The sequence below is a fragment of the Clinocottus analis genome, unplaced genomic scaffold (assembly GCF_023055335.1).
Source record: "Clinocottus analis isolate CAN_PGR_092001 unplaced genomic scaffold, fCliAna1.0.p SCAF_15, whole genome shotgun sequence".
Classification (NCBI taxonomy): domain Eukaryota; kingdom Metazoa; phylum Chordata; class Actinopteri; order Perciformes; family Cottidae; genus Clinocottus; species Clinocottus analis.
The window spans coordinates 1095821-1109990 of NW_027175876.1; the positions used below are offsets into that span (position 1 = coordinate 1095821).

Genomic DNA, 14170 nt, shown 5'->3' on the forward strand with positions numbered 1-14170 from the left:
GCGTGCACTCCTCATGACTGACTGTCTGTCTACCTGTCTGTCTACCTGTCTGTCTCCTTGATTAGCAGCCTGTGCAGCAGCAGTGGAAAGCCTTAATTCTCCCCACATGGCGCCCGAGACATCCAGACCGGCTCCTGGTAAACACACAATCGCCGCTGCTTCTTCTTGAAAAAGAAGTTTCCGTATTTCATCTGAAGGGGAAACTGCTTAATCCCTCTTCTCCGCTCCCTCAAGGTCTGCTTTTCTCTTATTAATGACACTGCTGTAAACGCTCGACAGTGGATTTATTCGTCCACAAACATTATGATGATGTTTGCGTTTGCATGGAAAAGATGACGATGACTCACAGAAAGTAATCCAACTAGACGAGCTCTGCATGCATTCCTCCGACCGAGCTCAAATACACTTCACTCCTCACAAGAAAATCCTGCAACGCATCGGAAAACACTGAAAAATCAAACACAAAGAGAGAGAGAGCGAGAGAGAGAGAGAGAGAGAGCGAGAGAGAGAGTCCAGGTTTCACATGACGGCTCATGGATAATGAATGAAAAGCGACGGCGGTGAAATAAAGTATTCCTCATCAATCAGTCCGCTTTTTTTACTTCAGCGGAGACTTGTCTTCTGGGTTTTGTGACACTTTTTTTTTACTGCGGATGCAAATGGAAGGCAGCGCCGCCGCGATAGGACGACGACACCATACAGTAGCGGCTAATAAATCAAATCCCCGGGCAGCCGAGTGTGAAGATTGTTTACCTCTCCGCCCGCTCCGTCAGAGGAAGATAAAGGCACCTCGGAAATAAAGCCGCTTGCTTTGAGGGTTTGAGGTTGTAGACTTTTAAATGTAAAAAAACGTCAGGTATAAAAAGAACACAGTCTCTCCTCCATCCTTCCACAGCCGGGCCTCCCGCATTGAGATCGCAGCAACGGGACAATCGGATTTGATAATCGTCAATTTGTGTGCATAAGTATATGTAAAAACTATTTTAAAAAGCTGTGGAAAGCCGGCGTCAAGCTGTGAAGCAGTGATCTTTCCCGCAGCTGTGTTTAGTGCTCTTGTTGCTTTTCCCTCTGCAGCTGCTTTGCTTTTAAGACCTCATGGCGAGTCGCGTCGGCGCCGGAAATGTAAAGGTTTCATCTTTTTTTCTGTGTGATGGGAGTCGCACTATTTGATGGAACAACTGTAGTTTCTGGCTCTCATCTGGAGATAATTCAGAAAAAGCGTCTCCCTCTTCCAGCTTCACCAGCAAGCTCCTCAAAACTTTGAAATCGTCCCGTGTTTGACGCATTTCATCTCGTCAGAAGGCTCTCCCGAGTTTCAAAAGACTTCCTACCCCCCGCCAACCTCCACCCTCAGAGGATTCAGTGATTTCGGGGTCTTCCAGTCTTTTCATTAGCGGGGACCCCCGATGTGACGGAGCATGGACTCGTTTTATACTCATCAGCAACTATTTTGAGCCGATTTTAAACCGGTTTCACTGATTTTTTTTGAAGAAAGAAAGAAAAAGAAAGTCTGAATCCTGCTATGCCGGCTCCTTAAGTGAGAATATTTCCTGGTTTATTTACTCGAATGAAACAGAAATGTCTTTTAATTGTGGACAAAACGCGACATGGTTTGCTTTCCTGGTCACCGTCGGGAAAATGGCATCCATGATGCCTCGATCTGGTTGAAATGAGGGGGGGAAATGGAGAGAGAGAGAGAGAGAAAAAGAGAGAGAAGGAGAGGGAGGGAGAGAGATATGCTTTCTGTGTTTTCGTTCTTTCTTTTTTGATTGTGTCAGATTGAGGCCACGACACCTGCTGTTCCCTGGATGCCATGTTGTGTCGGCCGCAGTAGGCGGTCCGCTTCAATCCATTGGCGGGCTGACCCGGCGCAAATCAATGACCAGCAACACACACACACACACACACGTGTGATTTGGTTTTCAAGACGAGCTCTATTGATCGCTGCTGTCAATTCTTTCTTTTTTTTTTTAGAAATATTTTTCATCATGGCGACGAGTTCGATGCACAGTACTACTACAGCTCCAAAAACTATGAGTGCATTGAGTAAAAAAAGGAGTAACCACACCAAATTAGAAGACATAAAAAGCTCTGCCGGGTTGGAGCGGACTCGGGCCGCCGCCAGTGAATATGCGCTTTAATGGGCCGCCAGCAGCAGGTGTTATGGATCATAGAGCATCAAACAGCCGGAGGTGTCGTAGCTGTTTGTTTGAATAAACAGAACTTAAAAAAGTGGATTTCAAACGCATCCATCATGTGGCTCATGAGATATTTGGTAGATTCTGGGAAATTAATTCAATGTATAACGGTTATGAATCTCATGTTTAACTGGTTGAAGGACTCGACCAGATGGTTTTAATCGATGGTTTTGAGGCCGTACGACTGCTTCTCCCTCTGGTCCTGACCTCATAAAGCAAGCAGGACTGAAGGAAGAGATTTCAAACAACGACCATGATCAAAGATATTAAAATATTAAAATTTATCACAGTGAACTTGAGCCCTCCTCTTCCCTCCTGGCGCGAGAACCATGTGACCTATGTGCCTTTAGCTTCTTTAGCTCGTGTGCATGGAAAGCGCTACACAGGTACAGGTGCGTTTAGCATTTACAGGCTAACATGAATGGCTCATTCGGCTCCGCGAGGCCGCAGAAGACATGAAAGCATGGCGGGATGCAGACGGACGGCCGATGCAGAGAATTAGCACGAGACGTCCCGTCTGTCGATCAATACGCAGGCTGCACGTTGCGTTTCCACCGCGGCCCCCGCGTGTCTGCGTTCAATGCGGGTTGGGAATAGCACTGCCGCCGCTGTTAAATATCAGGGGAGGATGGATTAAGAATTTCGTATTAAAGGATTAGACCGTGCAGGGAAATCCACATGTTCCAGTGGGCCCATCTGTGGAAAGACGCTTCTTTGAGAAACACCAGATACAAAACTCTTTGGTCCACGTTTAAACCCCATAAAATCATTTTCCCAACGCTGAATAACAGGCTGGGAACATTGACAACACACACACACACACACACACACAAACAGCTGACCCGGCATGGATCTGTCACAGAACCTTTTTTAAAAAGCACTTTGTTGGGAATCCATACCTGCAATCAGTGGAAAGAAGATTTTTGGCGATATTGGCCGTGAAGATGACGCCAATTAGTCATGCCATTTCAAAAAGCGGGAGAGTAGAAGCATTAACGCAGCTTGAAAAAGGAGTCTGAGAGGTACTTATTGGTTGTTTTGACGTAAAAAAAACACACGGTCGATGGCGGAGGGTGATAGATTTTATAGCCAAATGTGTTTTAAGCCAACAGATGAATGCATTCAGACAGACACTTCCTGGTCCCCCCGCCGTCTTCATGTCTCTGCACATCTATAATTAATATGAAAAGCAACCACGGCAGCAGGAAGGTGAGAAGCGTTGGTTTATTCCCTTCACGTTTGACTCGTTAATGCGACATTAGCGATAAATAAAAACACCTTCGATTGTTCATTTTGACTCCGTTTCTCTTGAAAGAAGTCTATCATCGACTTCCCAGAAGTGGCTGAGGATATTTAAAAATCTGAGTCGTAGCAGTTGCAGTGACGTTAAACCCTCAATGACGGCGCAGAAAATAATTTTAAAATATGTAATTAACGGCCCCGGCGCGGCTCTAAATTGACTACAGTCCACTGATCCGTGTCGCTCGCTTTACATCAGGATGGACGACGCGACCAGATGGCACTTTTTTTAAAAACTCTCGGCCATCCGTCCCACACAACTCCTAACCTGATCATAAAAAAGCTGAGGAAAACCCCACGAAGAGACACCGAAAACATCGAAAGCGATGCTAAAAACAACACACCTGGCATCCCAACGTTTGAAACAAGTGAAAAAAGAAGCATAATTACTCCATTTGGGGGTTTTATTACAAAGTGATGTGTGCAGAGGGCTTCGCTTTTCAGACATGTCGAGGCCATCGGGCCGTGTCTCCGCTCGTGGGGGGGGGGGGGGGGGGTTATAAAGCCAGAGCCTCCAACCGGTGGCGATCAATAACCTGTCAGGTTTTTAGTGTAGCCGCGGAGAGCGCAGAGACACGGCGACCGCGGAGAGAGAGATGGGAGCCGCGCCCGTCCATCATGCGCTTTGTGACTCCCAACAGCTTTGATGGAATATGACAGAAAGAGGGGAGCAAGTGAGGATGGCAGACAGCTCCAGAAAAAAAAAAGACAGGCTTGCATGATACTATTGGCCCGGCTCTCTCTCTCGAGGCCCAGACTCCGGGTATTTCTTTTAAAACTGCCCGCCTTACAAAAGGACCGTCGAGAGGCGAGGCCAAGCAGGAAAAGGTAAATCCCTGAATGACGACCAACAGAGAGGCGTCTGCGTTTGTGTCCGCTGCATCTGCATTCCCACGTTATTACTGTACCCTTTAAAATACCTAAATCGGCCCGGCAGCCGTCGACTGGCGACAATGGCCACGCTGGGAGAGGGCGAGGCTTTGTCGGGGATCTGTGTAATTATTCGGCCCCGCAACAAAAAAAAAAAAAAAAAAGAAAAAAGGAGGGGGCCGACAAGCTGCCAGAGCAGATTTAGCGTGTCTGTTGGGTCAGCGCATGCAGCATTCAGGGCGTCTAATGATCTGCACTCGCGGGCTAAATTACCAGAGCATTGTTTACCTCTCGCTCTTATGGAAGCCCATTTCCGCCACAAAAAAAAAAAAAAAAAAGAAAGAAAAAAAGTTAGTACCAAAAAAAATAGGACCAAAGAAAATATAAAAATTAGTACCAAAAAAAAAAAAAAAAAAAAAAAAAACACCCCAAAAAAAAAAAAAAAAAAAAAGTACCAATTTATTTTATTTAAATTACCAAAAAAAAATATATATTTTTTTTTCCAATTTTTTTTTTGGGTCATAATTTTTTAGGTCCTAATTTTAAAAAAAAAATTTTTGGGTCATAATTTTTTTTTTTTCGTGCGGAAATGGGCTTCTATACACTCTCGAGAGCGCATGCATGAACCACGGAGCGAGCAGGAGCCCGGGAGGAAAAGCTCGGATTAAAAAGCAAACAATCGAGGTAGTGAGCAGCGTGGAGAGATGAGCGGTGTCCATGGAAGCAGAGGCTGAAATGTCTAACTCTTCTTTTTAGTTTTTGGGGCGAAGGCCCCGTTTCTTTACACACTGCTGACAGCCAGCTAGCTAGCCAGCTAGTTAGCCAGCCAGCTAGTTAGCCAGCTAGCGAATGCCCAGGAGAGGGTGTGTTGAGCACCAACTGTACAGCGTTTTTACAAGCTGCACTTTTCTGTATCGGCTACACAAATATGACAAATTATTAACACACACACACGCCACAGTCAAATATAGCTATTTCTGTCTCATTAAAAGTTGCTTTCAAACCTTTTGTCTGAAAAGAAGAAATGTGCGGCCGTGAGGGATTTATTTTTCCCTTTTTTTTTTTTTTAATTTCATGATATTACTCAGAGCTTATATAACGATGTGCTCCTTTATTTTTTTTGGGTTCGGTTTGTTTGCTTGTTAAGGAAAGCGCCACCTCGAAGCCATCGCTTGTGACAGCAGCGCCCGCTTAAGCCGCCATCAGAGGTCATTTACATAATGAAAGAAGGGAAATTACCAAGGAGGCAACAACAAAAAAGAAAGAGAGAGAGAGGCAGGACGAGGCCATTTGGCAGGAAGAGAAAATGAAGATGGAAGGAAAACGGTTTGGCAAGAAGAGAAGGAATTGGATGGAGAGAGAGAGAGCAGCAGGACTGGAGAGAGGGATAAGGGAGAGAGGAGAAGAAGAGGGAAGGAGAGGGAGGGAGAGAGAGAGAAGGAGAAGAAGAGAGAGAAGGAGAAGAAGAGAGAGAGAGAAGAGCAGGAGAGAGAAAAGAAGAGAGAGAAGAAGAGAGAGAATGAGAGGAGAGAGACAGGATTAAGATGGAGAGACAGAAAGACAGACAGAAAAAAAGAGACAGAGCGAGAGAGACAGACAGAGAGAAAGAGAGAGACAGAAAGAGAGAGAGAGAATAACACAGAGACAGAGAGAAAGAGAGAGAGACAGAGAGACACAGAGAAAAAGAGAGAGAGAGACAGAGAGAGAGACAGGGAGAAAGAGAGAGACCGAGACACAGAAAGAGAAAGAGAGAGACAGAGAGAAAGAAATAGAAAGAGAGAGAGACACACACACACAGACAGAAAGAAAGAGAGAGACACAGAGAGACAGAGAAAGAGAGAAAGAGACAGACAGAGAGAGACAGACAGAGACAGACAGACAGAGAGATGGAGAGACAGAGAGACGGAGAGAGAGAAAGAGAGAGAGAGAAAGAGAGAGAGAGAGGAGCTGAGCAGTTGAACTGAAGACTTGATGCCAGTTGGACGAGCCGGAGAGAAAAGTGGAAGCCGAGAACTGGAAGACAGAAGCGAGGGCGAGTCGGCGAAGCCGGAACGCCTCAGAAGCGTGAGGAAAGTTGGAGATTATGCACAGCTGGGCAGTCTTTACAGATTAGAGAGACGGCGCGGCGAAAGAAACGGAGGAGGAGGAGAAGAAACGCGACGAGAGAGCGAAAGAGAGAGAGAGAAAGATTCGTTTGGACTCTTACCTTGGCGGACGCCGAAGCCACCGATCCCGCCGCCGGGATGCCTCGCTTGACCGCCGTGTCGCAGCTCGACGTTGTCACGGCAACTGCTGTGACCGGGGTGGGGAGGAGGGAGGGGATGACCGGGAGGGGGAGGAGCCCCGGGCGGTTGTTGCCGTTGACGACGGCCGAGGCACAGCTGTGATTGGCTCCGCCGTTGTGGAGGCCGGACGGGCGGACGTCCCTGCGCTCCCAGGGCCCCCGGTAGTCCCGCTCAAAGCGGTGGTGGTGGCGTGACATCACTTCCTCTTCCTCCTCTCTCAGAGGGAATAACAGGGGCAGGCCTGGAGGAAGAGGAGGAGAGAAAGAAGGTACAAGGTGAGGTTGGAATTTGTTTAAATGTATGCAAATGTCAGGCAGACGCAAAGGCCGGGGTTTCTAAGATAGGGAAGAAAAAAAACACCACAACGGGGCGAAGAAAGAGCGAGACGCCGAGTGAATAAAAGGAGAGAGGACACGTTGACATAAGAGATGTAAACGCTCACAGCTTCTGCTCCCACTGCACCCGACCGACACGAACACACCGCGGCTCATTTGTTGCCTCTAACTCCTTTTTCCTCCTCACAGTCATTAACGAAAGGCTGCGAACGAGAGGGAGAGAAATGAGCGCCGCTAAGCAGATCTATACACCGCCGGCAACAAAAAAAAAAAAGCCATCACGAGGAGCTACATGCGTAGCGGCGGGCGTCTACGATCAACCGATGAAGAGGTTGAAGCGATGAGCGCGAATCGGCGCGAAGTCGTTTGCTGAGGACGCCGCGGCGGTGTCACGACCTTGCGGTCGAAACCCATTCATCTGGATAGATAAATAGCGCCGCAATTACAGCTCATCTCATCCATCTAATGGCTGGATAATTCAATCAGATTGCCCTTGAATTGCATGTGAGAGTTCTCTCTCTCTCTCTCTCTCCTCCCATCTTCCCCCTTATATTTTATTTTTTCAAGCACAGCGTGCTGCGATAGGCCAAGAACCGAGGTGAGCTGGAATTACATCAGTATGGGGCACGCCGCTATTGTGTAGCACGAGCGGCGTATCACTCCATATTATATCGTGAATCAAAGCGGCGCGGGATCTGAGAAGGGAAATCCATTCACTGTGGAGGGTTTTTTTTATTTCTTATTTTTGCTGCGCCGCACATTGTACTGCGCCTCACCAAAGGCAACATTACGCTTCCCGAAGTCCTTGATAACAGTCGGAAATAAATAAATAAATAACAACCTCAGAACCAGGTTCTGCGAGCCCCCCCCCCTCCTCCTCCCCCGCTGTGCAAAATCCCCTCGGTTTACGAGGAGAGAATGACAGCGGATGATAGGTCTTTATTCTTCACGCTTGGGTCTGTCACGCTGCTTTCTTGCCTCGCAGTGGAGCGAACGCCTTGAAAATGCCAAGCCTCTCCGTCTGTGCACGTGTCTCTGTGTGTGTGTGTGTGCGCGCGTGCAAACGCCGCGTATATACTACTCGTGAACGGGGATGTAATGAGAACACTGCTTTGTGGAGTTTCGGAGAATGAAAGCTTCTTTCAAGAGTCTTTGATGGCAGCGATGCTCGCTGCAGCCTGTTGTGGGATCACTGGCCTCTCTGCATCCCCGGGCTGCTGTGACCAGCCACTCATTCACCCGCTAAACCGCTCGCTCGTTCCTCCTTTACGTCCGTCTGCGAGCGCTTTTTTTTTCCCCCTTCTCATTTATTTCTCTTGCACAAGGTCTGCTCTGTCCAAATACAGCAAGCTAATATGCGGCGTTGGAGCTGCTAAAAGCTGTGGGACAACTCTCTCACGCTCCCCCCCCCTTCTCTCTCTGCAAATAACCTCTCTCCCTTTCCACAGCAACCCCTTTCAACAACCGTAAAAATGTCCACAAGAATAGGCTTCGTATTATCTCTGAAAATGTTGGAGAGAGAGAGAATCAGAGACAGAGAGACAGAGAGAGAGGTGTTGGTCTGCTGGAACAATGGCAGAGTTAGTGCCAGCTAATATTCTCTTATCACACGAGCTCCACACCTCAGCTGAAAGAAGAGGGCAGGCAAAAAAATAAAAAATTCCTGCACGTCAATACAGGAGGACAAAAAAATAAAACGAGAAAGGGACATTATCTCCATAATAGTCAGAATTGCGGGCAGAGTGCATTCGTATTCAGAATTCTGTGCAATTTACTTTACAAAATCCTTTTCAGATGTGAAGTGGCGACACGCCATTGTGCATCCGAAGGTCCGCGGTCCAGACCGCTGTGGGATTAACCACAAAATGAAACCAGCCTTTTTGTCATGTTGTAAAACCTGCAGCAGCAGCAACAGCGCTGGAGAACAAATCCATTAGCTTTAGCAGGAAAAAAAAAGGTATTCAACTAAGTTGGAGAGAGAGCACAGAGAGCATTGTGGGATAACCTTCAGCGTTATGCAGCGGGAGAGAGTACGCTGGGGGCTTCCACCAGAAATATTAAGAGCTTCATGTAGAGCTGCAACTAACTATTGATTTGTGAACTATTAAATGAATCCGCAACTATTTTGACAAACAAAATAAATATTTTTTTGTGTGTTAAAATTCTCTCAATCCAGCTTCAGAAATTGGAATATTTTCTGGTGAAATAGATACGAGTCGTGGACCAAACAAGACATTTTATCTTAGGTTTTGGGAATCAACGACACGTTTTTACCATTTTCTGACTTTTTACAGACCGAGCAACTAATCGAGATGATCGGCAGATTAACGGTCAATGAAGGTAATTGGCAGTCGCAGCTCTGGCCGCCATGTTTGAGAATTACTGGACTGTCATTGTGCATAAAACTATTATTCAGTTTTCCTTATCCTACATTTGCTCTCTGAAAGGAATGTGTAGGTTATGCAAGTATCTTGTAAAAAGGTTCACTTCGACCTTTATTTAGGCGCTAATGTTAAGTGAGTATCCCTAATGAACGTTGCAATAGCCAAGTTCTCATACATGAATGACAAAATGTGTAGTTGCAGTCGTTTTTCGGCGCTTTCTGATCCGCTGCTGTCAAGTTTAGTGAAAGATGGGTCACTGACACCAATGCAACAGTCTGGGAGAAGGCATTGGGGGAATATTGGGGCTGTTTTGGGGCTTTTCCATTGAATGAATGTCAAGGTACTTCATCACATTGATGCAGAAATCACATAAAATGCATAATATTTGACAACCCATATGTGTGTTGAGTAAATTGTTATTGCATGTGTAATATGTATATTTGGAATGATATAAGCTGCCTAAGCTAAGGCTGTTATGTTTGCCGTCATTCTCTCATGAAAGTGCTGGAATAACATTGTGTTCTTGTACTTGTGTGATTACAACAGGAGATCATGATGGAGGTCTTGGTGTTGAAAGGTTGCAGAGCACCGTGCTGCACAGTTAGACAGTGAAGTCTGAAAGTTTGGGATCAGAACAACATCCTGTTGGAACGTCGTGTTCCTGCGAACGGAGCGTCGATATATTAGTCCACGCTCCGCTAAATCTTCAAATAAACCTTCGTGCAATGCTCTTATGTATAAAAACATATACACAAAACGTTCCACCCTCAAAAAAAAGCCAGATGGCACATCCCACTACTTCCTTTTGCTACCAGAGTAGATGTGGGTTGTTTTGAGGACTTTACACAAAACAACAAATGTCGTTGTTTGCATACGAGAGGAGCCTCTCACATCGCCATCTTTCCAATTCACTCACTTCCCCGGGACCCGAGCGGCATTCCCACAATCTTGGCACCGCATTTTAATTCGGTCACTGAGCCTCCGAGTGAATTCCCGCCGTCGCGGCACTATGCGAGTCGGTATGCGCCGTGCAACCGGAGGCCCGGGGAACTGATCCCTGCCGTGTGGCGGAGACAAATCCCACCACACCGCTGGTCCTTGGTGAACAGCGGGATTTAAGCTACTAATTACAGACGCTTAAATTCCTCCCCGAGTGTTTCTGCAACTCCTTTAACATCTCTCTGAAAGAGAGAGCCCACGTCACCTTGAGGCTGAGGTCATGCTTTTGTGTGAGGGTGAGCGCAAGAGGATGTGATAAAGGAAAATATATACCACTTCCCTCTCCTCCGCCCGAGGAGAGAGGGGGAAACAACACCTGAGCACACCTGTGGACTCCTGCCAGACGGGATGAACGCTTAAATACATCACATCGACAACGACACGTTGCGCCGCGCTGCGCCGCTCCGGGGAGAAGGTGCCAATAAAGATTTGCCGCCGCTTTCTTTTCACGCCGCCGTCGCCGCCGGGCCTGGACAAAAGCGCCGGCCCCCACAGAGAGAGAGAGAGAGAGGAGACGATAACCTTCTCTGCGATGCTCGCAGTGAGACGCCAAGCCTTTTCTATATAAAAGAAGTCATTTTTTTTTCAATTTCATAAGGATAAACTAATGACAGCATTCCAGTCGAACCCCCTTCAGCAATTAACGAGGCTCTTCAGCTCCCGCAATCCTATCAGCATGCTAATAATCTCACCTGAAGGCATCAGACTTTCCCACGCCAAATGCTATTTTCTGACTCCTGGCTCCCACTCAGAATAACAGAGAGAGAGAGAGAGAAAAACGCAGAATCGTTTTGCAGGGAGATGAAAATCCAAACAAACGATTAAGATCACTAATCCCCAAGCAAGCGCAAATAGTAACAGAAAGAAAGAAGAAGAAAAAACGCTCTGGTTTCCAACCAGAAGTGAGGAGGCGACAACAAGAAAGAAGTAAGAAATCGCGCGTCAGCAATCAAACCTAACGAGCTGACTGACTGGCTGGATAACCCATTGTGCCGTCAGTCACGTCGGGAGTTAAAAGCTGCGGAGGAGGAGGAGGAGGAGGCAGTGTGTGAGTGTGTGTGAGTGTGTGTGAGTGTGTGTGATGGTCGCTGGGTGTTTTTTTCCCCGACTATCGTCTATTCAAGCGTTGCTGATGCATCACAATCGATGCCACCGAGACAGAAAAGAATAGACGGGGGGGGGGTTGTGGGTTTGAACACGTGGCTCAGGAGTACAAGTGTGTTTTACGTGCGGGCAATTGCCAATGTGTGCACGAGAAAAGGGGCGGGGCAGGGCATCCAATCGCCGTGAACCCGGACGTCGCTACACCGTCGTGAGTCTTCCATAACTCCGGCGAGGGGTGATTAGCTCGAAAGAAGGAAAAAAAAAAAGTTGCCTGGCAGGTGGTGGAAACGTGCGAGGCACACCCTGAAGAACAGCATCTGTCACTCCGAGGCAGCGCTCGGCGTGTCGGTGAGAGAGCGTGTGATAGAGAGTGTGTGTGTGTGTGTGTGTGTGTGTGTGTGTGTGAGAGACAGAGCAGCGTTAACAAAGCCATGTGGGAATACGCGGGGAGCCGCAGATAGACGCGAGGAAAGACGAAGCTCAACAGATGGACAGAACGTGGCGGCGCGAGCCGGAGCGAGCAAATGAGATAAAACCAGCAGTACGTACGTGTGTGTGTGTGTGTGTGTGTGTGTCTGTAGCCTGAAATAGAGCAGAGGGTGCGATCAGGGTGGGTTTTGTGTGTCACACTTCTGTTCCTGGGTGTGATGTTTGCTTTGCTGGCACATTCTGCTGCTTGGCTTTTAATACAACCCTCCTCTCTCTCCACCAGCAGCTCGCCTGATGCCGGATACTCCCCCAGGACCAGGGGATCCGGTTCCAATCCGTGGCCGTGTTTACTTCTATTGACCCGGACACGGCGCAGCTTTCACCGCACACGTAAAGAGCCACCTGCTACACTCGACCACGCCGATGATCAATCCGCCCATCGGCGAGGACGGCGAGGACGACGGCCGGGGAGAGGAAGAGGAACGCTGTAACTTCAGGAGGAGCAGATATTGCTGTGGATGAGCTGCCCCGTGGGAGACGAGCACAGACACCGAGCATTAACACTCCAGCTGTCACACACACACACAGTCGCACACACAGTGGAGTCGCACACAAGTAAATGTGCCGACAGTTCCTCCAGGACAACAAAGGGTGTTCGTCCTGATATTTAAATAATGGGAGAGACTGTTGGTACAGGAATAGCCCGGAGCAAACGCCAGCGAGAGAGAGCGGTTTGAAAAAAAAAATCCTTCTTCCACCAGATGATGAAGATGCAGTCTCAATTCAGATGGTACCTTTACTTTAAAAACGCACACACACACGCATGTGCACCTGCACAAACAAACAAAACACAGGTGCATTAATTAAGCAACGCGGCGTCACACTAAAGCAACGTTAACCGCACGGCGAAGAGAACACCGTAATGAATGCTTTCTTTATTTAGATGTTTTTCTTCTTCTATTGATTGATGAAGCAAACTGATCTGCCAGAAGAGAGCCCAGGGCTTTCTGGGTATTTTTAACTTTCGCCCTCTTAAGGACGTGATAAAGAGGAAGCAAATTGATGTTGCAGAAAATTAGGGAGGCGGCGGAGAGGAGAGGGAGAGGAGGAGGAAGACGAGAACAACAGAGCAGAAGCCAAAGACAGGAAAGGAAATAATGGAGTCTTGAGTCTATCGCGTGCGTGTGTGTGTGTGTGCGTACGTGCGTGCATGTGTGTGTAAAAAAAAAGCCATCTTCAGGGATGTGAAGCAGAGATGAATGCAGCTACCTGCTGGCCTGGAAACCAACGAGCCCCATTGTTGGGATTGATTCTCGGCATTAGCGGGCCCAATTAATCCCAGCGGTTTGAGGGGAATTAGCACTTTGCTACAACGCGTACACCTCATTAGTGGTCTGAGTGGGATCCAGAGACGCCGCGCAGTCAGCGGTGGGTCATAAAAAGGTTTTTAAAAAAACACATCGGGCGTCTCAAAACAAAAGCCCACCAGCTTCAGGCAGCGTTGCAGCTCTTAAAAAGCTTCCATCTTAGCAGGTGATTAGAGGTGCGGAGGCCGCGGTTTTACTTCAAACAGCTGCAGCGACCGGGAGGCATGTGACGCTCGAATAAAACCTGAACCTCATGGGGCCGGCCGCCCAGTCGTCGCTCTGTAAAGATTCTCGCGCTAATCTGGATCCGGCGCGTCGCGTTCCCGCTTTATCTCGTCCGCCTCTTAGGATTCGCACGGAGGTTTTTCCAGGGAGGAGACGATGGTGAGAGACGGCACTTTACACATTAGTCTGACACATTGATGGATGAAACACTGGTAGGTGACATATACACACACACACACACACACACACAGCCTACATGCAAGGAAAAGGCCAGATCATTCAAAGGTAGACGGAGGGAAAAGGAAACAGAAGATGAGGCCGAGGGTGGTGTTTTCTTACGATTAAGATATATTGCATAAACCTGCACCGCTGACAGCAAACGTCCCCCTCAGTGTGCATCAGCGCAATTCTGTTAGCGGAGCGATATTAAGTCGAACCTCAGGGAGAGTGTGTGTGTGTGTATGTGTGAGTGCTGCATGTGTGTGTGTTTGTGATGCAAGCGTTTCCAAGCTTACTGTACTCTGAACTGGCTGCAGGTTTTGCATGATGAAAACAGCATGGACGGCCTTCCCATTCACAAAGAGATGAATGCAAAAAAAAAAAAAACTTTCACTGCCGCCCGTCCAGACGGGGATGACCGCGGCGGTGTGTGAAATATTGCAGCGGGCCGAGTCG

General features: G+C 47.8%; 1 protein-coding gene across 1 annotated transcript in view; it reads right to left on the reverse strand.

Annotated features, from left to right (window-relative positions):
- LOC137785930 (kelch-like protein 29) overlaps nucleotides 1-14170 on the reverse strand; it is a 189971-nt gene that overhangs the window by 119018 nt on the left and 56783 nt on the right. Inside the window, exon 4 of the mRNA XM_068577501.1 lies at nucleotides 6574-6893. Coding sequence (XP_068433602.1) covers nucleotides 6574-6849 — 276 coding nt within the window. The 5' untranslated portion in view covers nucleotides 6850-6893. The remainder of the gene's footprint in view (nucleotides 1-6573; nucleotides 6894-14170) is intronic.